We start from the raw sequence: 26,969 nt of genomic DNA, 5'->3' as shown, positions 1-26,969 counted from the left end.
CTTCTGATGGACAAAGCTATCCATACACAGCTCAAGGGTAAACATGGGAGATTGTATACAATGTTAAGGAATAGGTTTTTGTGTTCCTCCTCTATTCCAAGATCTCTGGCTAGGAAATGAGAGGAGGAAGAGAAAACAGGAAACCCATCGCTGGTTTAGTGACACGTTATGTTCTGATTTCCTTCTCCATTCTGCCTGCTGTCATTTGCTTTCAGCATCCTCAGAAAGCTGCTCTATGTATTCTATGTAGGATCTGTACTTGTTGTTAGGGTGAAGTTTGCTTATTCCTACTTGAGTAGAACTGAAAATGTCACCACTCTCCTTAAATGTTACTGTGTTTGGCTATTTTGAGATCTGTCTGCATTATCCCCATCAGGTTGAAGTATTAGTAGCCAGAAGTGCTTATCTGCCAACTTGGAGACTTCACAGCATAATTCCCCATGTCTCTATTTTTTAAAACAACAACAACAGCAACTACGTAAGACGAAGAAATTCACTAAACCTTGAATCTCAAATCTTACTCATTTTGAGAAAACCTCATGAATTATTTTTCCATTCTTGTGTCCTGCATATAAGTAGTTGAGAGCTTGTTTGAGTGAAAATAATGGATCAAAATGGCATAGTTTTTATACTCAACTGTAATGTTTTAGGTATTTCTCTAAGCCAGTAATGATGTGGATCACTACATGAGATGTGGTTTTTAGATTACTCTGTCTATAAGAAAACATATATTAAGACTATTCCAAGTAAGTTATGTGATTGTATGAGAGGTTTTTCGACAATGGAGGTATGGTTAGTTCAGTGTCCAAGGTCACCAAGCAAAGAGTTATAAGACTGGGTCTGTCCCTAACTTGGTTTTCTACTCCCAAACTGGTCATCAGTTGATTAAGCTTGTTTGCCGAAGGGTAAAAAGTTCAGAGAGGAGGTAATACAGTGTCTCTGAAGCTTTCTGTAATGCATAGTGTTGTGTAAAGGAGCTCAAGTGTAAAACAAACAGTGAGGCAGTGGGTCTTCTTGGCACTTGGACTTTCTCTAGCACCTTAACCACAGCAAACTCAGTGTAGGTCACTTATGCTGAAAAGCAAGATAAACTGTATTAAGAAAAGATTGTTTTAATGGCCCTTTCAGCCCACTCACAAAGTTGAATACCATGACAATCTTTTTCTAGTTGGAAATACCATTGAAATGAGCATTTCACATAATATCATATTAGAAAATATAATAGTAGTGGATGGATTGCTTTTCTCTATAGTTTATGTGTCTACATCTTTCTCGATTGCTAGATACAACAAATACGACTATAGGCAAATTGTGGATGAAGCTGTGTTTCCTGACAAGAAGTTACTAAAGCCTAACTATAAACATACATGACAGTATTTATAATAAGAGTAGAAGAAGAGGGAAATAGCTAGAATTTTTTTTATATTTATGGTAGGTGGCTCCCCTTATACGTACTACCTAAATTAACTGATCTCAGACCTGGGAACTAAAAACAGACTTGAAACCAAATAGCTTTACCATTCTTTTATTACAGAATCTCAACCATTTTATTAAAACTTCTGTATATCAGCTTTTTATTTGAAACCTATTCTAGCTTAATATTTTAAAAGTTATTTTGAGCAAGCTAATATCTACAACTGAAATAGTAAACTTTTCTAGCACTTTAGCTGAAATTCCATGTAGTCTAGGGTTAAAAATGTTTTTCACTCTTTGAAAGCAATGTTTTATGGGATTTCAATAAGGAAAGAGGGAAAAAACTGTTTAGGAAGATTACCGTGCAAAATAAATGTATCCCAATGGATAGAAAACAAGGAAAGAGGCCAGAGGCCAGTGTTTTTTTTTTTTATTTGTTATATCAGTGACCTCTGGACTTTAGAGAATTACTTAATCTTCTTGAAACTATTTCCTTATTCCTAAAACCAGCTACCTACAAATCACAAGGGAGTATTGAAGAGTTGCAAAAAATTATTGTACATCACATTTTGCAACACTGAGAAAGTATTAGTTATTTTATGCTTTATATTAAGTATTGTTATATTTAATATCTAGTGTTCCCATTATCTAAGTCATACAGGAAAAAAAGTTAAACCAACATTATTTTAGGGTGACAAAATTTGGTATCTTTTTGAGATTTGGCCATAGTGTTACAGAAGATGTAGCTGTAACTTTTTTGTTTCTTTTCCCATAATCATTTACAGATAAACTAATATTGGAAAAGGACATCATTTCATCATAACATTTAATATTTTAATAATTATCTAAAGGGAAAATTATATTAAAACTCATCCAAATGGAATAGTGCTGTGAAAGTTATCTGCAAGTTTACCTCTCTTGACTCTCCCAAGATTCTTGCATTAAATTGATTAACTTTATTTTTTTTAACGTTTATTTATTTATTTTGAGAGAGACAGCATGAGTGGGGAAGGGACAGAGGGAAAGGGAGACAGAGAATCCCAAGCAGGCTTCATACTGCACAGATCCCAACACAGAGCCCAAAACGGGGCTCAATCTAATAAACCCAGAGACCATGACCCGTGCCGAAATCCAGAGTCGGATGCTTAACCCACTGAGCCACCCAGATGCCCCTAAACTGATTAAATAGCATTCAGTAATATTTAATATACCAGTGTTTTTTAGAAATTATTCTTGTTTTGAAAATTTAATAAAATATTATTTTCTCACTAAAAGTTATGCAGCTATTGTAACTTAACACTTGCTGACTTTGTAGACACACTATTTTTAAGGAATCTTAATCTGCTCTAATGGCTTACTTTAGAAAGGACTGGGCAAAGCAGACAAGGGGACATGTGTATTTTTAGTGATGGAAGAAAAAGAGTAACACATAAAATATTAGTAGGAAAATGCTTAACAGGTATATGTAGATAATGCATATTTTCTTGATGTGCCTGGAAATTGTATTTTGCCTAATATTTAAATAGAGAAGAGGGATAAAGGTTAAAGAAGGAAATTCCACCATTTTTTATTTAATGACTCTAAATGTGGATACTTGGAAAACTAGAAAATTAACTAACATTGTTCTGCCATCTTGAAATATATTTGAGTAAGCAGACTGCTGTTCTAGTAGGTATATATTTTTTAAGGTGTGAGTGGTAGTAAGACTCCAAATGCAGTTAAATAAAACATAAACTAGAAGTATCTTTTACTTAAGACTTCAATGGTAAATTCTTTTGCATAAATTTGCATTTCTAAGCCTTTATTTTTTTCCAAAGACTGGCTTGCTAATGTTTAGTTGGGCGTTATTTTTTGTGTTCCCCTGTTACTTATGCATTAATTAATTTTGTTTACCTGTGCATAATTTTTCCTAATTTCATAACAGTTGTTGTTTTTGTAATTGACAATGCAATTTACTGCATGTGTGCATTCTGGCCCCCAAACAAGAATGTTAAGGTGTAAAGCACCAATCTCTTCATTTCAGATTGTTAAAAAAAAGGATTGGTTGTGACTAATTTCCAATTAATTTGCAGTGGTTACAGGGAACAAAACAATTGCACCTACTAATTAAATTTTAAAATATTCCAAAGTGTCATCTTTAGGTGTCTGTGGAATATATAATTTCCATTTTGGTTCATTGCTGGATCTGTAACACCCATGAGCTTGACAGCTCTATTAATTTAAAGGCTCAGTAATACCTATTAGTACAAAACATGAAAAAAAAATACCATTAATCATTTATTTTAATTTTGCAGCTCTGTCATTTTCTCAGTATGTTTTAAAATTATGATGACACCATAATGTGCACAAATCGACCTGGATGAAGGGGAAACGGATCACACTACTTAGGAGAGATACTGAAGTACATTATTAGAGCTTAATTAATGCCAAACTGATTAGATTTGATTGCATTTTGCACTAAAATATTTTAAAGAATTTTTTCTTACTATATTATATTTTAAAAGTTATCCCAAACCTTATGTTTACAATTAGACTTACCTTTTTTGTACTTTTTCTCTTGAACACATTCAACCTAAATACTGTGAAATAAACCTAAATCATTCGTATTCTTCATGTTGAAAATTAATATAGTTATCCGTTTAAATTTAGACAAGTTTATTTCATTTCAGTTGATAGTGTCTCTAATATTCATATTCTTTGATAATAACTCCTACCCAAATTGGACACAAGTCCAAAAACATAAAAGATCAAAAATTTAAATGAGACATCTACTAAGTATGTAATACCTTTTGCATTTCTACTGATGTGATCCAGGATTGTTAAACATGTTAAAAATGATCAAACTACATGCACTTAGACTGTTGTTATTAGGTTTCAAGAGGACCCATAGTTATTTTATTTATACTTATGTCTGTTCAAAATGAAGATACTCCTTTAAAATGGGTAGTTATTAGTGTCTCCTAGTTGATGGGCATCATCAAATTAATACATAGATTTGATTTCTTTTCTACCAGAACACTTAAAGGTCACCCTTCTGGTAGATCCAAACTATAGAATCACAGGGCCTAACTTTTCTCCCACATTTGCCTTGTGATCCTATCTTATCTAGCTATTCATTTCCTCTGACTTTATGTATTAAAATTAGAAAATATTCTAAGTCTTACCTCAGAAGGCAATATACTGCAATGTTGAAAGTTTTAAGAGTAGTAAGGCTTCTTATCCACTAACAAAGAATTGGGTCCAGTGTTGCATAGAGATATTCCCTGGATGGCTTTCTAATTTCAAACAAAAATTTGAATTAAAAAAGCTCATAATAAAAATACACTAAGAAGAATATAATAATATGTTTTTATTTTCTTGAATATTCAGAGCAGAGTTGCACATGTTTCATTTAAGAAGATTTGGGAAAAATTTTTTTTAAACTTTGAAGATCATTTTATCTTTTTTTTTAATATTAAATTTATTGTCAAATTGGTTTCCATACAACACCCAGTGCTCATCCCAACAGGTGCCCTCCTCAATGCCCATCACCCACTTTCCCCTCCCTCCCATCCCCATCAACCCTCAGTTTGTTCTCTGTATTTAAGAGTCTCTTAAGGTTTGCCTCCCTCCCTCTCTATAATTATTTCCCCCCCTTCACTCCCCACCATGGTCTTTTGTTAAGTTTCTCAAGATCTGCATATGAGTGAAAACATGATATCTGTTCTTCTCTGACTTATTTCACTCAGCATAATACTTTCCAGTTCCATACATGTTGCTGCAAATGGCATGATTTCATTCTTTCTCATTGCCAAGTATTATTCCATTGTATATATAAACCACATCTTCTTTATTCATCAGTTGATGGGCATTTAGGCTCTTTCCATAATTTGGCTATTGTTGAAAGTGCTGCTATAAACATTGGGGTACATGTGCCCCTATGAATCAGCACTCCTGTATCCTTTGATAAATTCCTAATAGTGCTGTTGCTGGATAGTAGGGTAGTTCTGTTTTTAATTTTTTGAGGAACCTCCACACCGTTTTCCAGAGCGGCTTTACCAGTTTGCATTCCCACCAATAGTGCAAGAAGGTTCCCATTTCTCCACATCCTCGCCAGAATATGTAGTTTCCTGATTTGTTCATTTCAGTCACTCTGACCGGTGTGAGGTATTATCTCATTGTGGTTTTGATTTGTATTTCCCTTATGATGAGTGACATTGAACATCTTTTCATGAGTCTGTTGGCCATCCGAATGTCTTCTTTGGAAAAGTGCCTATTCATGTCCTCTGCCCCTTTCTTCACCAGATTATTTGTTTTTCAGGTGTTGAATTTGGTAGGTTCTTTATGGATTTTGGATAGTAACCCTTTATCTGATGTATCATTTGTAAATATCTTTTCCTATTCAATTGGTTGCCTTTTGGTTTTGTTGATTGGTTCCTTTGTAGTGCAGGAGCTTTTTGTTTTGATGAGGTCCCAATAGTTCCATTTTGCTTTTAATTCCCTTGTCTTTGGAGATGTGTCAAGCAAGTAGTTGCTGTGGCTGAGGTCAAAGAAGTTGTTGCCTGCTTTCTCCTCTAGAGTTTTTACTGTTTCCTGTCTCACATTTAGGTCTTTGATTCAGAATTTTTTTTTTTAATTTTAATGTATTACATTGTTTTCTACACATGACAATTCCATGGGAAGAATTAGATAGATATTATTATCTTTTTTTTAATGTTTCATTTATTTTGAGAGAGAGACAGTGTGTGTGTGTGTGTGTGTGTGTGTGTGTGTGTGTGTATGAGCAGGGGAGGGGCAGAGAGAGAGGGAGACACAGAATCCAAAGTAGGCTCCAGGATCTGAGCTGTCAGGACACAGCCCGATGCGGGGTTTGAATTCATGAGCCGTGAGGTCATGACCTGAGCCAAAGTCAGACGCTCACCCCACTCAGCCACACAGGTGCCCCATTAAATAGATACTATTAAAGACGATTTTCAAATCAGAAAATAAAATTAAGGAAAGAATACAACTATTTAAGTCAAGTCAAGAATGTCAGTAACTTATTTTTTTCATTTCTTCAACAAATGTTTACCTAATTCCTTCTCTATGAAGGTACTGATATTTTGCCTTAGAATTTTACAATGGAGAGGAAACACAATAAAACAAACAAGCGCATGGTTTCTGAATTCAGTATGGGTATACATTACTCAAAGAATCACACAAATACAGTACTTTAGTAATGATGCAAGGTCTCTGAGTGAACGGTTCATGGTACTTTGAGCTGTGATACTATGGCATTATGAGAGGGTATAATAGAGGGATTTGACCTCATTAAAGAAGGTCTAAGAAGACTTTCAAAGAAACTCAAAATAGGCCTGACAACTAAAGGATGGGGAACATAACTAAACATATAAGGAGGGAAGAGTGTCCTTTACAGAGGGAACTGCAGAAGGTGGGAGGAGTCTGAAAGAGGACATGATGAATGTGGAACAGAAGGAAAGGAGGTGTGAGGCGAGGCAGGAGATTCAGTGGGAATCAGAGCTGCAGGACCTTGACACCCAAAGGAAGGATGATTAGCTTTAGCTTAAGAGTCAAGTGGAACTATAAGTAGAGTTTAAGCAGGAGAGTGATGTGATCAAATTTGCATGGTGATAAGATCATTCTGGATGGGAAATGGATTGGAAAGGAAGGCCATAACCAGTTGGAAGACTTCTGTAATTGTTCAGGCTTTATAATGGTGGAAGCAGAAAGACAAAAGTCAAGAGATACAGAAAATATTTGAGGGATAAAATTAGGAATCAGATAAGAAAAGATGCCAAAGATGATCCAGATTTCTGGCTTGAACAACTGAATAAATGATGGAACAATTTGTTATAATAGGAGAGTCTGGAAAATAATCAGGTTACTTCCTCTCTACTCCAGTTTAACTCAACTAAATGATGGTCTCTTACCAATGTCCTAGGCACATTGTTGGGAATGTCAATTATCATTTTACCATGCAACAATTTTTTATGAATGTCAAAATGTTTGTTGGATTACTATACAATGCTTTAACATCGATAAGAAACTCTCTCAGATCAGTTCCCTGATCCTCCCGGTAGCAAAGGGTATATATATAGCTGAGTCTAGGAGTTGGGTCATTAAAAAAATTTGTTCTCACGTATTGTTAGTATGAGATTATTGGTCTCCCTTAGTTTAAAAAAAAACTTTCTGTGGATTGGTAAATTTCTCACATGGATTTTTTTCTGGTATTTTCTTTGGGTGGAAGTGGAGCCTGGAATGTGGCTGGAATCCTATCAGGTGCTTCTGGTCTCTTCAGAGAGAAGGCAAATGTCTGTAATATGCCATCTCATAATGTCACCTAAGGAATCCCAAAAGCATTGTTCCAGATAGAAGAGGGGATAGAGAAGAACAAAATGTGATTTCTACTGGGCTAAACTAAAATAATAGGTAATGTTTATTAAGCACATAATATGACATGCATAGCCTCATTTGGTACTTGTAGTGCTGTTAGAAAGTAGATGCACTGTTATTCTCCTTTAGAAAGTAGAGACTGAGGCTCAAAATGTGATATCCTTTTGCCAGTGGCTAAGTTGGCACTCAAACTCTTGCCTCTTTTCCCAAGTCCATGATTTTAACTCCTAAGCTATGTAAAAAGACCACATAAGAAAGGACATACAAAATATTATTCATTAAGAAAAGTATAGTTACAAGTTGTGAATATAATGAATATTCCTGGTTGTAGTAAAAGAGGGGAATTTTTTGTGTTGTTCTGTTTTTACTTTTATATATTTTTTATTTGTTTGTTTTTTTTGTTTTTTGTTTTTCGTTTTTTCCATATGACCAAAGATTTGAGAGGCCCTGGGGAAAGAAAACCAGTTAGTAGGTTAATGTTGTGGGTATAATTTCTCTATAGAGACATGGAAATATTATAAAAAGGTTTTTTAAAATGTTGTTGACCTTCCCTGGCAACCAACTTATAACCATAAAATATTTTGGAAAGGAGAGCCAAATTTATATCTTAAAAGAGATTTCAAATCCACATATAAGTATTTCCTTTCCAGTGTAGCCAGAGCCTGTCACTTTCAAGAAAAAGTTTCTCTTTCCTCATTACCATATATATTTAAAATTTCTGTGAATTTCAACAGTGGGTAAACCTCCTAAACCCATTTTTTGAACTTTTTATTGTAAATTTTCACAATAATTTATCTGAATTTGATATTAGATCAAAGACTTTAACATTAACCTTGGAAATTACTACCATCCCAGAAAATAATGACTGGAATCATAAAGAAGCTGGCACAGGGATTTTAGAAAATTGTTATGTTTCCATTGCTTTGCTTTTTGGCAGTTATGGATCTGAAAAATTTAGCATGCTCTTTATTCCTGCTGTCATATGTCTCAGCTACATGCATGAATTCAAAATGGTTTCCATTATTGGAAAGACACCATCTTATTCCAGAACCAAGCTAGGTAACTTTTAATGTTCCAGATAATTGCTAAATGAGGCTCTCCCCACAGATATTTTATAGCATTTATTTTGCTCTGAGAACTCCATTCATTTCCAAGGTAGCTAAATAAATCCAGTGATAATAAACTCTTAAAGAAAAGAGGCAGGAAAAGAACATTTTGACTAGATACAGGGAGAAATTTTAAAAGGAAAATACTACCTGCTGAGGTGTTTTCTAAGAACCACAATATTATTAAGGCCACCCTAGTAGAAAGCACTAAAGAGATTGTACATTTGAGCTAAACATTATCGTTGATACTTTACAAAAATTGGGAAAGTTCATATGTATTCTAATTCAGAACTTATAGAATGATTTCTGAGTGGTGGCACTCAGAATATCAAAGACATGCCCTATGAAATTATGTCCATTTTTATCCATCTTCTAGTCATGGACCCATTAAATCATAATTTTACATTAAAATCTCTTTCACTTTGTGCCTCATAATTCTAGATGTAATTATATTTGACTGTAATTACATCAGGGGTCAGCAAGTTATGGCCTTTAGGCCAAATCTGGACAACTGCCTATTTTTGTAGAGTGAAAGAGTTATTTTTTTTTTTACTTTTTTAAATAGTTGTAAAAATCAAAAGAAGAATAATATTTAATAATATTAAAATTATTATATAAAATTCCAATTTTAGTTTTCAGACATAAGGTTTTCGTGGAGCACAATCACAGCTGTTTTTTTCACATGTGGTCAATGGATATTTAAGTGTGACAATGGCAGAGATGAGTAGTTACAGAGACCCCACAGCCCACAAAACCTGAAATATTTACCATCTAGCAGAAGCTGCTTTACAGGAAATACTTGCCAACCCTCAAGTTACATAAGCAACTACTTAAACATCCTACCGTACAAAACTCTAAAATATAATTATTTTTAGATTTAGAATTAGTATAACAATTTAGGAGTTTACATCACTTATATAGAAACCATTGTGATAATCTGGGCCATGACTAGCCTAGATAGATATGATTAATTGGAAGGCCTTGCCGAGGAATCGGCCACATTGAAGATTGACTGGTGGGAATGTTTATATCACAGTGCTTCGTTGTACTTTTCCCGTCACCCCTCAGGCTACTAGTACTCATATTCCTTCATAGGATATCATTCTCCTGCTTCACCTTTAAATGTCAGCATTCCACAGTTCCATGGTCTAATATCTGATATTTGTATTTGCCACACATCCTTCAGTAATCTATTCTTGATGAATGACATTATTATAGGTTCATGACACCCAAATCTGTCTCAAGAGCTGTTCTCCCTTCTGAACATCAGACCTACACATCCAAAAGACACTGAACCTCACCTTAGGAATGTCACATTCAACACAGAGTTCGCCAACTTCTTAGTTCCCACCGTTGCCAAACATGCAACTCTTCCTATTAAAAAGCATCACCATACATGTAGCAAACAAAGCGAAAAGCACAGGAGTCATACTAAAACCTTACCCTTTTCCAGTACTCCACATGTTCATCCATGTCCTATAGGTTGTGGCTCCTTGATACCTCTTGAGTTTGCCCCCTGCTCCATTCCCATTGCTACTGCCACAATTAAAATCCATTTCATTTCTTTTCCACATTATTATATTAACCTCCCATTTCATCTCCCTGCCCCTGGTATGGCATCCAGCCTCTAATCTATGCTTCCAGAGTGATATTGTTAAGACTTGCATTTAATTGTATCGTGTCTTTACACCATGATCTAAATGGCATTGTTTTGTGTCCCCTTTGCACCCTGAGAATATCTCCATAGCACAATGCATATCACATTCTGCCACTGCATATGCTATCATCAATAGAATATAAGCACCTTAATTATGTTTAAAAAAAAAATGTCTATTCAACTTGGAAGTCCAAGCATTAAGCTGAAGTAAGCTTGTACCTAGTAAATTAACAATAGAGCTAATTAAAGTTGGATAAGTTAGGTTATTTCTTAGCCATAGGTTTTGGGGGTTAGTATAAGAAGGTAAAGGCCAGTCCACCAGTCAGTCAACAGATTCTTCTTGGTCTTACCGGTCAGAAGAGAAGTGGCGTGACAACAGTAAATAGATAGGACTTCTCAAAGTTAACTGTGCATAAGAATCACATGGGGGAATCTTGTTAAAAGTAGAACCTGATTCAGAAATTCCTAGGGGCACCTGGATGGCTCAGCCCGTTAAGCATCTGATGGCAGCTCAGGTTGTGATCTCATAGCTTGTGAGTTCAAGCCCCCCAGTGGGCTCTGTGGTGACAACTCAGACCCTGGAGCCAGTTTCAGAATCTGTGTCACCCTCCCCCACTAATGCTCCATCTTTCTCTCTCTCTCTCTCAAAAAAATAATGCTAATTTTTTTTAATTTAATAAAAAAGAAAGTCTGGTCTGGGACTGAGGAGTCTGCGTTTCTAACAATGATGTCAGTTCTCCTAGTTTGTAGACCACATTTGAAAACCAGAACACTAGGGATTTTTGTTATTGTTAATTTTGTAAATGTTCATACCAAAATAATATATGCACATTGAAGAAAGCAGAATGTATAGACTTGCAAGAAAACAGGAAGCCTCTGTCCTATCATTTGTATGTCACCAGGTCTGTTCTTTGAATTATTTGGGATTTTTTTCTTATCATTTACTCTACATCTATAAAAAAAAATGCTTTGCTCTTTATTTCACCTATTAGTTTTAGGTGTATTCTATTTACTTTATGCATAGAAAAGTGGTTTTTAACACTCTTACATCACTCCATTTAACTCTCTTACTAGTAGTGAATATGTACTGAGTGATTTTTATGTACCAGGTAACATTCTAAGTTTTTTGTGTGCATTGATTCATTTACTCCTAACAAGAAACCAATGAAACAGACACTATTTCAGGCAGTTTGATTTTGAACTGTTAGGCTCTTCTGCTTGAGGGAAAAAAAAATGATTTTATTTAAACCAAAACAAATATATAATCATTGAGATTATGAAAATGTTGTCAATTGCAGAACCAAGTACTGATACAATTATATTTTCTTTCCTACAAATGTTTTAGAATCTCTTTTTTTCTCTCTTTGAAAATCTCAATTATAATATTTCTCCTTTTTTAAAATAGATATCAATTGATCTATTATCCCCACTCTTTTTCTTTTTTTTCTTTTTTTCCTTTTTTTAATTAATTAATTTATTTTTTTAATATATGAAATTTATTGTCAAATTGGTTTCCATACAACACCCAGTTCTCATCCCAAAAGGTGCCCTCCTCAATACCCATCACCCACCCTCCCCTCCCTCCCACCCCCCATCAACCCTCAGTTTGTTCTCAGTTTTTAACAGTCTCTTATGCTTTGGCTCTCTCCCACTCTAACCTCTTTTTTTTTTTTTTTTCCTTCCCCTCCCCCCTGGGTTTCTGTTAAGTTTCTCAGGATCCACATAAGAGTGAAACCATATGGTATCTGTCTTTCTCTGTGTGGCTTATTTCACTTAGCATCACACTCTCCAGTTCCATCCACGTTGCTACAAAAGGCCATATTTCATTCTTTCTCATTGCCACGTACTATTCCATTGTGTATATAAACCACAATTTCTTTATCTATTCATCAGTTGATGGACATTTAGGCTCTTTGCATAATTTGGCTATTGTTGAGCCCACTCTTTTTCTTTATATGGCACAAGCCCTTCTCTAGGTGTTTCTTTCTAGGTTGTTTGTTTGTTTGCAAATCTGTCATACTATGTCTCAGTTGAATCTCCTGGGTTTTTTTGTTTGTTTGTTTGTTTTTGTTGTTGTTGTTGTTATTGTTTTTAATAGACTTGATTTTTTAGAGGACTTTTAAGTTCACCCCCTGCCTACACATGTGCATAACCTCCTTCACCAAAATGTTACAATTGTTACAATCACTGAACCTATACTGACAGGTAAATCACCCAGAGTCCATAGTTTATATTAGGGTTCCCTCTTACTGTTGCACAGTTTACGGGTTTGGACACATGGACAATAACATGTGTCTATCAATATTATATCATACAGAATATTTTCACTGCCTAAAAGTTCTGTTTATTCCATCTTTTCATCCCTCTTCCCCATAATGCCTGGTAACCACTTATTTTTTTCTACTTCTCTGTAGTTTTGCCTTTTCCAGAATGTAATAGGTTGGAATCATACAGTATGTAGTCTTTCCAGATTGGCTTCTTTCACTTAGTAATATATATTTGAGGTTCCTCTATGTCTTTTCATGTCTTGACAGCTCATTTCTTTCTTAGCATTGAATACTGTTCCATTGTCTGGAACTACTATATTTGATGTATCCATTCACCTACTGAAGGACATATTGGTTGCTTCCAAGTTTTGGCAATTATGTATAAAGCTGCTATAAACATCCATGTGCAAGTTTTTGTGCAGACATGTTTTCAAATCATTTGATTGATATCAAGGAGTGTGAACTCTGGGCTCTATGATAAGAGTATGTTTAGTTTTACAAGAAACTACCAAACTGTCTTCCAAAGTGGCTGTACCATTTTGACTTCCCACCTGTAATGTATGAGAGTTCCTGTTGATATACATCCTTGCCAGCATCTGGTGCTGGCAGTGTGATCCTCTGTGTTTTGAACCTCTTTCTTAGGCCATGCATTTGTTTTGCTACAGAATACCCTCAAATATGTTTTAAAGGGCATATAAAAGGTAAACTCAATCATTTCATGACTGAAAATGTTTCTGTTGTACCCTTATATTTAATCAATATATTAAGTATAGAATTCTATAGTAAAATTAACTTTTTCTCTTGGGTTTGGAGGTGTAGCTCCATTTTCTTCTAACACTAATGTTTTTGAAAAACCTGATGCCATGCTGACTTGTATTTTTTGGTAAGTCACCTGTTTTTCCTCTGAAAGGGCATTTGGAATATTTTTATCCCTGTGCTTTGAAATTTCACAATAATACATGATTTGAGATGGGCAGGACAGGAATCTAAGTTTCATTAGCAGGAAAAAGAGGGAAGGTTCTCCAGGCCAATAGCTGGCACAAAGGCACAGATGCAGGAATTAAGGAGGAATACTTCGGAGGCTAGAGAGTCATCTCCCAAACCCAGTTCTTGGACTCACCAGCATGAGCTGTGTAACACCACTTAAAGAACCCAAACTTTTGTCATATATTGAAAACTAAGGATATTGACACAGATGTCCAAGAGTTGCTGAAGGATAAAATTAGATAATATAAAAATTATGGAAAAAGTTATGCATTTATTTCAGCAGATCTGAGAACTCCTTGAAGAGAGAATAAATTCACCTCTGTTTTTGTTTTTTATGTGTTGAGGTATAATTGAGATATATTATATTAGTTTCAGGTGTACAACATAATGATTTGACATTTGTATATACTGCAAAATGGTCACCATGATATCTAGTTATGTCTGTCTCTCCTTACAAAGTTAATACAGTGTTGTTGACTGTGTTCCCCATGCTGCACATTACATTTCTATGAATTATTTATTTTATAACTGAAGGTCTTGTACTTCTTAATCCCCTTCACAAATTTTGCTCTCCACCTAAGCACTCTCCAATCTGACAACCACCAATCTATTCTCTGTATATATGAGTCCTGGATTTTTTTTTGTTTTGTTTGTTTTGGTTTTTTATATTCTACATATAGGTGAAATCATGTGGTCTTTGTCTTTCTCTAACTTATTTCACTTAGCATAACACCCTCAAGTTACATCCATTTTGTCACAAAAGGCAAGATTTCATTTTTTCTTTAACCTGAGCAGTATCCCATTGTGTGTGTGTATAATAATATATATATATATATATATATATATGTATATATGTGCATATATATGTATATGCATATATATGCACATATATACATATATATCACATATTTTTTATCCATCCATTTGCCAATGGACACTTAAGTTGTTCCCCTATCTTGGCTATTATAAATGAACATAGGGCCACATATGTCTTTTCAGTTTAGTGTTTTTATTTTTCTCAGATAGATATCCAGTAATGGAATTGCTGGATCATATGGTAGTTGTAGTTTTAATTTTTTTGAGGAAACTCCATCCTGTTTTTCAGAGTGACTGCATCGATTTTCCTATCACCAACAGTACATGAGGGTTCCTTTTCTCCACATCCTCACCAACATTTGTTATTTTTTGTCTTTTAATAATAGTCATTCTGACAGGTGTAAGGTGTTTTCTCATTGTGGTTTTGATTCCTATTTACTTGATAATTATTGAGCATCGTTTCATCAGCCTGTTGACCATCTGTATGTCTTTGGAAAAATGTCTACTCACATCCTCTGCTCATTTTTTTAAAGTGTTTATTATTTATTTTTGAGAGAGAGAGAGAGAGGCGGAGTGAGAACGGGGGAGGGACAGAGAGAAAGGGAGACAGAGAATCTGAAGTGGGCTCCACACTCTGAGCTGTCAGCACAGAGCCTGATGCAGAGCTCAAACCCACATACTGAGATCCTGACCTGAGCCAAATTCAGACCCTTAACCTGCGCCACCCAGGTGTCCCATCCTCTGCTCATTTTTTAATCAGACTGTTGGTTTGCTTGCTATTACTGAGTTTTATAAGTGCTTTATATATTTTGGATATTAGCTCCTTGTCAGATATATGATTTGCAAATGTCTTCTCCCATTCAGTGGGTTGCATTTTTGTTTTGTTTTCTAATAGTTTCCTTTGCTTGCAGAAGCTTTTTAGTTTGATGCCATACATGTGTTTATTTGGTTTATTTGGCTTATTTTGGTGGTTTTTTTTTGGGGGGGGGGTTGTTTTGTTTTGTTTGCTTTTCTTTCCCTTGCTTTTGGAGTCAGATCCAAAAAGGCATTGCTAAAACTAATGTCAAGGAGTTTACTGCCTATGTTTTCTTCTTAGGCATTTCATGGTCAGATTTTACATTCAAGTCCTTAATCCATTTTGAGTTTGTTTTTGTATATGGTATAAGATGGTGGTCCAGTTTTATTATTTTGCATGTGGCTGTCCAGTTTTCCCAACAGCATTTATTGAACAAACTGTCCCTTCCCCATTGTGTATTCTTGCCTCCTTTGTTGTAAATTCATGGTCATATAGGTATGAATTTATTTCTGGGCTCTCTTTTCTGTTCCATTGACCCTGTGTGTCAGTTTTTCTACCAATACCATAACATTTGGTGTACCTTCGCTTTGTAAATATTTGAAATCAGGGAACGTCATACCTGTGGTTTGTTCTTATCTCTTAAGATTGTTTTGACTATTTGTGATCTTTTGTAGTTCCATACAAATTTTACAATTGTTTTTTTGTCTGCTTCTGTGAAAAATGCTATGGAATATTGATAGGAATCACAGTGAATCTGTAGATTGCTTTAGGTAATATGGACATTTTTAACAATATTAATTCTTCCAGTTCATAAGCATGCAATATCTTTTCATTTATTGTGTTTTCTTCAATATCTTTCATTAGTGTCTTCTAGTTTTTACTGTTCAAGTCTTTCACCTAATTGGTTAAATTTGTTCCTAGATATTTTATTCTTTTTGATACTATTGTAAATGAGATCATTTTCTTTTTTTTTTTGATAGTTCATCATTAGTGTTTAGAAATACTGAAAAATTTTGTATATTAATTTTGTATCCTGTACCTCTACTGAATTCATTTCTTCAGTTGTAACAGGTTTTTCTGTTGTTGTTGTTGTTGAAAACTTTAAGGTTTTCTATCTGTAGTATCATGTTATCTGCAAATAGCGACACTTTCACTTCTCTTCCTTGCCAACTTGGATGCCTTTTATTTCTTTTTCTTGCCTAATTGCACCATCTAGGACTTCTAATACTTTGTTGAATGAAAGCAGGGATAATGGGCATCCTTGTCTTATTCTGGATCTTAGAGGAAAGTTTTCAGCTTTTTACTATTGAGTATGATGTAAGCTGTGGTTCAGCTTGAATTTTGAATTTTGTCAGATGCCTTTCTGTATCTATTGGAATAATTACATGTTAATCATTTTGTTCATGTAGTGCATCATATTGATTCATTTGCAGATATTGAGCCATCCTTGCATCCCTAAATCCCAGTTGATCACAGTGTATGACTTTTTCAATATAGTATTGAATTTAGTTTGCTAATATTTGATTAAGGATTTTGTGCATCTGTATTCATCAGTAGTTTGTGTGTGTGGTGTCTCTCTTTGGTTTTGGTATCAGGGTAGTTAATTTTAGCTTCTTAAAATAAATTTGGAAGCATTCCTTCTATTCAGCTTTTGGAAGAGTTTAAGAAACATAGGTATTAAATCTTCTTTAAATATTTGGTAGAATTCACCAGTGAAGCCACCTGGACTATTCAGATTTTCTATTTCTTCATGATTCAGTTTGGAAGATTATAAGTTTTTAGGAATTTATCTATTTCTTCTAGGTTGTCCAATATGTTGGTGTATAATTGTTCCAAGTAGTCTCATGATACTTTGTATTTCTGTGGTAACAGTTATAAATTTTCCTGTTTTATTTTTTCAATTTTTTTTTACATTTATTTATTTTTGATAGAGAGAGACAGAGCACAGGTGGGGGAGGGGCAGAGAGAGAAGGAGACCCAGAATCCGAAGCAGGCTCCAGACCCTGAGCTGTCAGCACAGAGCCCAACGCAGGGCTCGAACTCACAAACCACGAGATCATGACCTGAGCCGAAGTCGGACGCTTCACTGACTGAGCCACCCAGGCGCCCCTCCTCTTTTATTTCTGATTTTGTTTGAGTCCTCTGTATTTTTTTCTTGGTGAGTCTAGCTAAATGTTGGTGAATTTTGTTTATCTTTCCAAAGAAGCAGCTCTTAATTTCATTTATATTTTTCTATTTCCTTTTTAGTCCCTATTTCATTTATTTGCAGTTTGATCTTTATTATTTCCTTCCTTCTAGTAACTTTAGGCATCATTTTTTCTTCTTTTTCTAATTCATTTAGGGGTAAAATTATATCATTTATTTTAGATTTTTCTTATGTTTTGATGTAGGCCTGCATTGCTATGAACTTCCCTCTTAGAACCATTTTTGCTGCATCCCATAGATTTAGTTATATCATATTTCTGTTTTTATTTGTCTTTAGGTATTTTTTTTTATTTCTCCTTTGATTTCTTCTGTGACCCAATATTTGTCAGTAACATGTTTTATCTCCATGTGTAAGTAGTGTTTTCCAGCTTTCTTCTTGTAATCAATACCTAGTTCTATACCATTGTGATCTGAAAAGATGCTTGACATCATTTCACTCTTTTTGAATTTATTGAGACTTGTTTGTGGCCTAACGTGACTTTTGCTGGAGGATATTCTATGTGCACTTGAGAAGAATGTGTATTCTGTGGCCTTTCGATGGAACGTTCTGTATGTCTACTAAGTCCATTCTGGTCTAATGTGTCCTTTATGACCAAAGTCTCCTTATTCATTTTCTGTCTGGATGATCTATTCACTGATGTGAGTGAGGGTATTAAAATCCCCTACTATTATTGTATTGCTATTAATTTCTCCCTTTAGGTTTGTTAATATTTGCTTTATATATTTAGGTGTTTCTATTTTGTGTGCATATACATTTATAAATGTTATGTATCTCCTTTCTGGATTGACCCTTATATCTTTATGCAGTCTGTTACAGTCTTTGTTTTTATGTTTTGTTTCATATGAGTAGAGCTACACTGGTTTTCTTTTCAGTTTTTATGGAAGATATTTTTCCATTTCTTCACTTACAGTGTATGTGTCCTTACTTCTGAATTGAGTCTATTGTAGGCAGTACTTAAGTGTGTCTTGTTTTTTATTTTGTTTTGTTTTGTTTTTTAATCTCTCCAGTCACTCTGTATCTTTTTATTGGTGAATTTAGTCAATTTACATTTAGAGTCATTATTGATTGGTATGTATGTATTGCCATTTTCTTCATTATTTCTGGCTGTTTTTGTAGGTACTCTCTGTTTCTCTCTTTTCTTTTTCTCTTTCCTTGTGGTTTGATGACTTTGGTGTTATGTTTAGATTCCTTTCTCATTTACTTTTATGTTTACTGTAAGTCTTTGTTTCATGGTTACCATGAGATTCACATATATACCATACTATGTATGTAACAGTTTATTTTTAAGTTGATAGCAACTTAAATTCGAACACATTCAAAAACTCTATATTTGTACCCTGCCCCCCACATTTTATGTTTTTATGTCACTTCTTGCATCTTTTTATTTTATATAACTACTATAGTTTTAGTTAATTTTACTGCTTTTGTCTTTTAATCTTAGTAGCTTTATAACTGAATCATCTACTACCTTTATATTTACTTTTTACAGTGAGAATTTTACTTTTGTTGTTTTCCTGTTATTAACTAATATCCTTTTCTTTCAGCTTAAATAAGCCCCTCTAATATTTCTTGTAAGGGCAGTTTAATAGTGATAAACTCTTTTAGCTTTGTCTTTTCTGGAAAACTCTATCTCTCCTGAAAATGTGAATGATAACTTTGCTGAGTACAGTATTCTTGGTTGGAAGGTTTCTCCTTTTAGCATTTTGTATATGTCATGTCACCTCCTTCTGGCTTGCAAAGTTTCTGCTAAGAAATCTCTTGATGGTTTTATGGGATTTCCTTTGTGTATAACAAGGTTGATTTTTGTTTTTGTTTTTTTCTTTCCTTGCTGTTTTTAAGGTTGTCTCTTTAACTTTTGAGATTTTAATTATAATTTGTCTTAGCTTGGCTCTTTGGGGATACATCTTATTTGGAACTTTCTGTTCTTCTTTGACCTGATGTCTTTTTCCTTCTCTAACTTAGGGAAGTTTTCAGGCATTATTTTTTAAATAACTTTTCTGTCCCTTTCTCCTGGGATTGCTATAAATGCAAATATTATCACTTGATGCGGTTCCATAGGTCCCTTAAGCTACCTTCACTTTTAAAATTCTTTTTTCTTTCTGTTGTTCCAAGTTGAGTTCCATTGCTTTATCTTCTTACTTGCTAACTTTCTTCTGCTTCACTCAGTTGCTGTTGAACCCCTTAACGTATTTTTCAGTTCAGTTACTGTATTCTTCAACTCTGTAACTTCCGTTTGTTATTTTTTTCCATGCAATTTTATTTGTCTGTTTGTTGAAGTTTTTGTATGGTCATCCTTTCTTTCAAGTTCCATCGGAATCTTTGTGATCACCATTGAATTCTTTATCAAGTAAATTACTTATCTTTGCAATATTAAGGTATTTTTTTTTCCTGGGGTTTTGTCTTGTTCTTTCATCTTAAACATATTTCTCTGTTTTCTCATTTTGTTCAACTCTGTGTTTGTTTCTATATTTTAAGTGAAAACAACTACCTCTCCCCATCTTGAAGGAGTGGCCTTGTGTAGGTGATGATCCTTCTTATTTAACCTTGCCCTAGATTTTGGTTGTCTCTTGAACCTTTGTGATTTTCTAAACCACAAAATTTATTCTTGGTATGTCTCAATTGTTGAGTGTGTGCCAAGACCTGTCAGCAGTCCAAGAGGAGGAATCTCATTTAGCATCTACTTTCAGGAAACAGCTTTTAAAGGATGCAAATGTTTAAAGTCAGTGGGGCCCCATATGTAATCCTTGCTGGTCTGTAGACCAGGAGATCTGGAGGTGTCCCCTGGGTGACAGTTGCATAACTGGGGTTTTCAGATTACAAGCTCCTTTCTGGGAAGTTTTGTGGAGCTGTAGCAAGGCCACGGTGGTGCTCAAGGATGGTGTCTTCCCACTTACATTTCCTGGGAGTACTTCTTAGCCTCTAGATATAGGCGTTTGTCACAGGAAGACTAGGGTTGTGTTTCAGTCTGCTGTCTGTGCAGTGCCCTGGGGGTGGTGGACTGCCAAGAACTGTCTTTCCAATTGTCACAGTGCTGTGGAGCTCTGGAATGCTAGGCCTCCTGGCCACCAGGGCCAAGTGTGCAAGGGGTGTCCAAATGTGTGGATTGTGTGTGCCCACTGTTCTCGGCAAGGCAGCTGGAGAGTGCCATGTCTGTGCATGCACTGGAATGGGAGAATGCTGGGATCACTCATACTCACCAGCCCCAGCCCGAGGGCTGGGAAGTGTTGCAGTCCCCCCTTCTCCCAGACTTTAGCTAGTGAGCACGAGGACTCCATGACCATTTGTGCTTGCCCGCCCTAGTCAGAGAGAAGGGGAGCACTGTAACCACCAATGCCCTCCCGTGTCAGCAACTACCGCAACCACTTGCCCCTGTCCATCTCAGCAAGGCAGCAAGAGGGTGCCATATCCAAGGTCATCCACCTGTGCTAGTAGGCTATGGGGAAAGTGCAACAGTGACATCTATTTTCCAGTGCCTCTGTCTCCAGAGAGCATTTCAGCTATCCCCTGCCCCTCCAGCCAATGCCCCTAGATCAGCAAATGAATCTTCCTCACATATAGTGTAGGTGCTTTTTAGTGCTGTTGTTTTGCTGGGTCCCAAGGCAAGGAAGACAGCGTGCCAGCCCTTTAAGAGGGGAATCTCAGTTTCCTTTAACTTTGGGAAATATAAATGTCAACCCCGTTGGTTTTCCAAGCCATACATTCTGGGATTCATCTCTTTGGTTCAGATCCCAGGAGCTAGAGTACCCAATGTGGGGAACCAATCCCTGCCTCCCGCTTCTCCAGGAGAAACGCTTGTCTGGTGACACCCCTCCCTTCTGTGTGTTGCTGTGCCAGGGGTGGGGCTTTTCCTACCAGTCTCAATGTGGTTCTTTTATCCTCTATTGTGGAGAGCAGTTTATCTCATTCTCAGATATATTTCAGAGGGAAATGATCCTCATGTGGTAGCAAATCTAGTATCTCTATGGGAGAAGGTAAGTTCAGGATCTTCCTACACTGCCAACCTGGATGCTTTTTTGTGAGAAAGCTTGATGAGCACTTAGGTGAGTCGCCAGGGCCTCCAGGGACTCAGTGTTGAACAAAGTGTTCATATAACCTGAGGAAAAGAAACATTACTCTTTATAATAAAGGGTATCAAGAATAGTCAGTGATAGAAAACAGTGAACTAGAAAAGAAAATACCAGTGAGTCACTCTAAACTTGCCTGGAGAATGAGTCAGGAAAACTTTGCTCTGTTCCCTCAATTTTAGTTGGGCTACAGAAGGTCCTTTATGGAGAACATAAATGTCTAGTAGGCATAGACACCATTTACTACTATGATATATAAGCCCGCTATTCTATTCTATCATTTTAATGAAATGATACTTCACTTCTATACTCTTCAACAATAATACTTTTTATGGGAATAGACTTTTGTTTAGGGCAACTCAAAGAGATGAATGAAACAGGTAGCATCTGAATAACTTGTGTAAAACTATTAGCATAATGCTCAGCACACAGTAAGAGCCAAATCTTACTATTTCTTAATCTTGTTATCACTCAATATTGTAATTATGAAGTGAAACTCACACTATGCAACACTGATAATACAGTAGAAACAAAACTGCCTTGTAATCCTAGATCTGGTTTCAATGTGTGCATCTTTATTTTGTGTTGAATATTTCTAAAACTGAAACTGCAATCAAATTTTCTCATGTTTATCTTTTTAGACGTCCCCAATCTTAATACGTTATAGGAAGATAGAAGTAGAAAGAGTCACAGAACAGTAGAACAGTAGAAGGTCCTCTCTTGTGGCACCGTTGCTTTGCAAAGGAATAGGTAATATGTAGAAGTGAAGAGTTTATATAGGAGGGTGCTCTTCTATTACTGACAATATTTATCTTGCATTTTTAAAAATTTTTTTCAACGTTTATTTATTTTTGAGACAGAGAGAGACAGAGCATGAACAGGGGAGGAGCAGAGAAAGAGGGAGACACAGAATCTGAAACAGGCTCCAGGCTCTGAACTGTCAGCTCAGAGCCCGACTGGGGCTCGAACTCACAGACCGTGAGATCATGACCTGAGCCAAAGTCGGACACTTAACCAACCAAGCCACCCAGGCGCCCCTATCTTACATTTTTAAAGCAGTGTTCTTCTACCTTCATGCAGCCATCCCAGCTTCTAGAAGCCCCATCACCACTGCTTATGAGTGCCCACAATTTTAAATTTCAGATTCTCTTCCAAACGAATCAAAATCAAGTTGCAGATTGCCTTGCTTATAGCTGGTGCTTGATAAATATTTGACATGTTAAGAAACAGCTAAGAAGTAACTGCCTGGTTGTTGAAAGATGGAAGCAGTCAAAGATTGCCAAATATATGGCTCATGTCTTCAGATTGCTGAAACTTAATATATTCTAATGTCTTTAGAGATAAGATCTGCTCCTTATTGTTGTTTTCCTACTAGGTATCAGGTTCTCAAAAAAATAAAAATAATAACACAAGAGTGTGGAATATATACAAAACAGGCATGTGAGTCATTCTTTCAGTCCCACAGAGGTCGTTTATTTTATTTACTTTTTTTTTTTTCAAGTAGACTTCACATCCAGCATCGAGCCCAACATAGGGCCTTAACTTGCAATCTAAGATTAGGACCCGAGCTGAGATCAAAAGTTGGATGTTGAACTGACTGAGCCAGCTGCCCAGGTGCCCTGCAGAGGCCCTCTTAACCAGGTTCTCTGACATGGGCAATCTGAACTTAAACTAACTCTTAAGTCTCTACAGCTTTCTGGAGACTACAGTTAGACTTTCTGTGACTACACACAGAACTCACCTGGACTGGAATCATTCTCATCCTTAATAGAGTACTTTTTGCTTCTGTTCAAATATACAAAGACATTTAATTATCCAATGAGATAACCTATGTAAAGAGCTTAGATACATAATAGACATTTTATGAATGCTAGTTTCATTCACGTTATCTCCCCTCAAAGGAAAACATAGCCAGTTGTTTTTCATTTCCATAAACGATAGACAATTAATATATAGATTTATTTTTTATGGAAATAATGTTAGATTAAAGAAAGAAATGTGTACTTAGACCATAGGAATGATCAAACAACCAAAACAATGGGTTTTAGATAATTTTAAAAATCAGAGTGGCCAATATCCTGCTTGTTAAATTTCTTTTTCCTACTTGACTAGAATTTCTTGGAGTAGAGATTGTGCATTGTTCATTAAAAGTTCCTGGTATAGTATCTGAAGCATAGTAGGGGTAAAACAAAGTTTACAAAATGAATAAATGAAGGAATGATGTTGCATTAGATACTGTATAAAGGTACGGTTCAGGGGGATTTAAAAATCAATGTCATAATCTAAAACAATTATTAAGAGAGACAACCTGGGAGAGATCTTTTTCAGTCTACATAGATGTGTGCAGTCTGGGATCACAAGCATATTGCTGTCAATTCCATAGTTCATAAGATAACAAAAATAAAATAAAATCATATATCCAGAAAGTTTGGGGCTGACTTAGCCTACTGGCCTTTTACAGGTGCAATTTATTTTTACAGTAAAGGGAAGAACACTGAATCTTCCCAGAATAACCTGATTCCTACAGACTGAAATAAAGTTGTTCATTTTTCCAGGTTTTTGGCATACTTCTGTCTTTCTAGACTGTGAAGTGAATCTCCATTTCCCAAAAGCCCCAGTGCTGATTTTAATGATCCTGTCCATGTGACGTACTTTTTTTTGTTTTGTTTTATTGCTATTAGTGAATGACAAGTGAAGGATATTCATTTTAACTTGAAAATGTCAGGGATGCACTTTAAGAGATATATTTTTGGAGCTTTTAATGAGGTGGTGTTTCTTTTTGAAAGAAATACTCATCTCTGATGCGGGTGCTGTGCAGGTGACAACTGATATTTAATAAGCGATGGTTCTTGTATTAGTCACAGTTCTCTAAAGAAAATGTCTCCGATTGCTTTTGAAAAACTCTTAGCGTCACTAGCCCAAAGGCAAGATGTGACCTTTTTATTACATAATGAGAATCATTTATTATCTTACAATGTATCTTAAAGTCACAGACAAAATGCCACTTTGATAATTGCTTTCAATTAGCTTTGAGCATAGCATATATTCATAAAATGTCTTCTCTAATTTAGACTTGAATTAGAGAAAATTGCAGACATAATCTACTTTAAGGTTGTCTCATTTAAGGTGATTCGTAGTTTTACATCAAAGAAATCAAAACGAGTAGCTTTAGAACTGTCTCTCAAAGTGTTTGAAGCAGGCTTTTCAATATTTGATTCCATTCTATTACCAATTAATTAACAAATTAGAAAGCTAGTTCATCATTTCTGACCTTTTACGCACGTTAACTTTTGACTTTCATTCCTAATGATTGTTTTGAAATTAAACCTTGCAGTTCGTGTTGAAAGAGAGAAACAATCTGATTAGCAAGATAAATAAGGCTTGCCTTGATACCCTGTGTATCTTGATGTTGGGCTGTAACTGGACTTGTGAATGCTGTCATGGTACATCCTTTCCTGCTTTAAATGGTCATTGAATTATACTGGATAATCATGTCACTGAAACAAAGAGTTTTGGGGGTGTTACTACAAGTGAGGGTGGAGGTAATGATATTTAAAATGTGATTTTGGTTAATTTTTATGTTTTCATTGAAACCGAGCACTGGAATTTGGTTTAAAGGCAAATTTTTATCTCCCTTAAAATTATTTTTGAAATAACAAACACCCTGAAACTACATTTTACACTTGTGGTGTTCTGGTAACTCGTGGAATATTATTAACCTTAACAGAGATTCTCTGAAAATGGTACTCTGTCTGGAAATTACTCTCTTTCTCTTTCTTTTCCTAGATAAAAATTACACACAAGAACCAAGCCCCAATGCTGATGGGTCCTCCTCCAAAAACTGGGCTGTTCTGCTCTCTCGTCAAAAGAACAAGAAACCGAAGCAAGGAATAAACCTGTTTCATTTTATTCTTAGAGATCTAATTAGCATAATTGGGCCATGGAAACTTATGCTGGAAACCTTTCAACCATTTCAGTTCTCTTGCTCATGCAAAATCATGGAATTGGTTAACAGTTTTTGTTACCGAGCTAATGTAATATTCAGCTATTAGAAAATTTGTCTCCGTTTTTATAGGCATCTTTGCATGAAGAAGGCAGAAGTGTACATGAAGTGATCCTGCATATTTTTGTTGCACGTGTTCCCATAGATTTTTATGTCTTTCATCCACCCCTCCCCCAATTCCATTTACTAACCTGTGAGACAAATATGTGAAACATAAAAGGAAATATCATGGGAAATGTGATTCTGCGTGTGATTCAAATTATTGGTAAGCACTAATCAGTAATGCTATGATGATCATCACTGTAGATTGCTATATTTTTCCCTTATAGAATCAGTGCATCAATGATCTTTGAACTATGACTTGAAAAGAAACTTTTAATTGGACGATTTTATTAAATAGTTGTCTGTGATAACCTTGCTGTACCTAAATAGTTTTTCTTCAACATCTTAATGCTTCTGAGTGGAATTTAAAATATCAGATATATAAAGTTTTCTTGTGCTAAAAAAAAATAGAAAGTGATTTTTATTTTGTTCCATTTTGTTTTTAATTCCAGAAATAAGTGAAAACAGAAATAAGTTAGTTGGCAGTGAAGTGTGATAATATGACAAGCCTTACTCCTTTTTGCGTGTGGATCTAGAAGAAAATTCATAACCACACCAATAACCAAATAGATGTTTTAAACTATGTGCCTAATATACTATTTCCCACCAAAGAGTCAGAAAAAGATGCTTGAGAGAAATGGGTTAATGTATAATTAATTAGCTTTGTGGAGTAAATTTATGGTTCTTATGATTAATTTTCTGATGACTTAAACTCTGGAAGAGAATGAATTACCCATTAATTATAATTAAAATTCTCACCTTACATAGACAATAGGCCAAACAACACAATCAAAGCTCAAATGCTGATTTCTTGCTTTTTTGGTCATTTATAAATATAGGTATGTGTAATTTTTAATGGGTCAGTTAAGTACACTTGAGATAGTAAATGATCGTATCAGTTTTGCTCTGGAATAAATTGATACCTGCAATGTTATTAAGCTCATTGAAGCAAATCGTGCATGCAGTTAGCCCTCTTCCATCAGCCTACACCACTCCCATCTGTGTGACATTTCAAATGTTTATTTGGAAATAATGACCCAGATCGTTGTTTATGGTGTTCATGGGATGGTTGGAGTGTCCATTTAAAGAAATCACGGCATAGTACTTTCCTTGGTGTTTCATTAAATCTATGATATAAAATGAAATGCTTTTCTGAGCAGTTTGGGTATTTTTCAGTCAT

At 35.3% G+C, this 26,969-nt stretch overlaps 1 protein-coding gene across 12 annotated transcripts in view; it reads left to right on the top strand.

The window, feature by feature from the left end:
- The window catches only part of DGKB (diacylglycerol kinase beta), a 725,288-nt gene extending 699,360 nt beyond the window's left edge, over window positions 1-25,928 (top strand). For all 12 annotated transcript variants that reach the window (XM_060632583.3, XM_060632585.3, XM_060632581.3 and 9 more), the window contains one exon: window positions 25,471-25,928. In XM_060632583.3, coding sequence (XP_060488566.1) covers window positions 25,471-25,578 — 108 coding nt within the window. In that variant the 3' untranslated portion in view covers window positions 25,579-25,928. The remainder of the gene's footprint in view (window positions 1-25,470) is intronic.
- Window positions 25,929-26,969: the final 1,041 nt, after the last annotated feature.

This window comes from Panthera onca, chromosome A2, assembly GCF_046562875.1.
Source record: "Panthera onca isolate mPanOnc1 chromosome A2, mPanOnc1 haplotype 2, whole genome shotgun sequence".
In the NCBI taxonomy this organism is placed as follows: domain Eukaryota; kingdom Metazoa; phylum Chordata; class Mammalia; order Carnivora; family Felidae; genus Panthera; species Panthera onca.
Note: the sequence above shows the minus strand (reverse complement) of the source record. Positions and strands in the feature narration are given on the sequence as shown.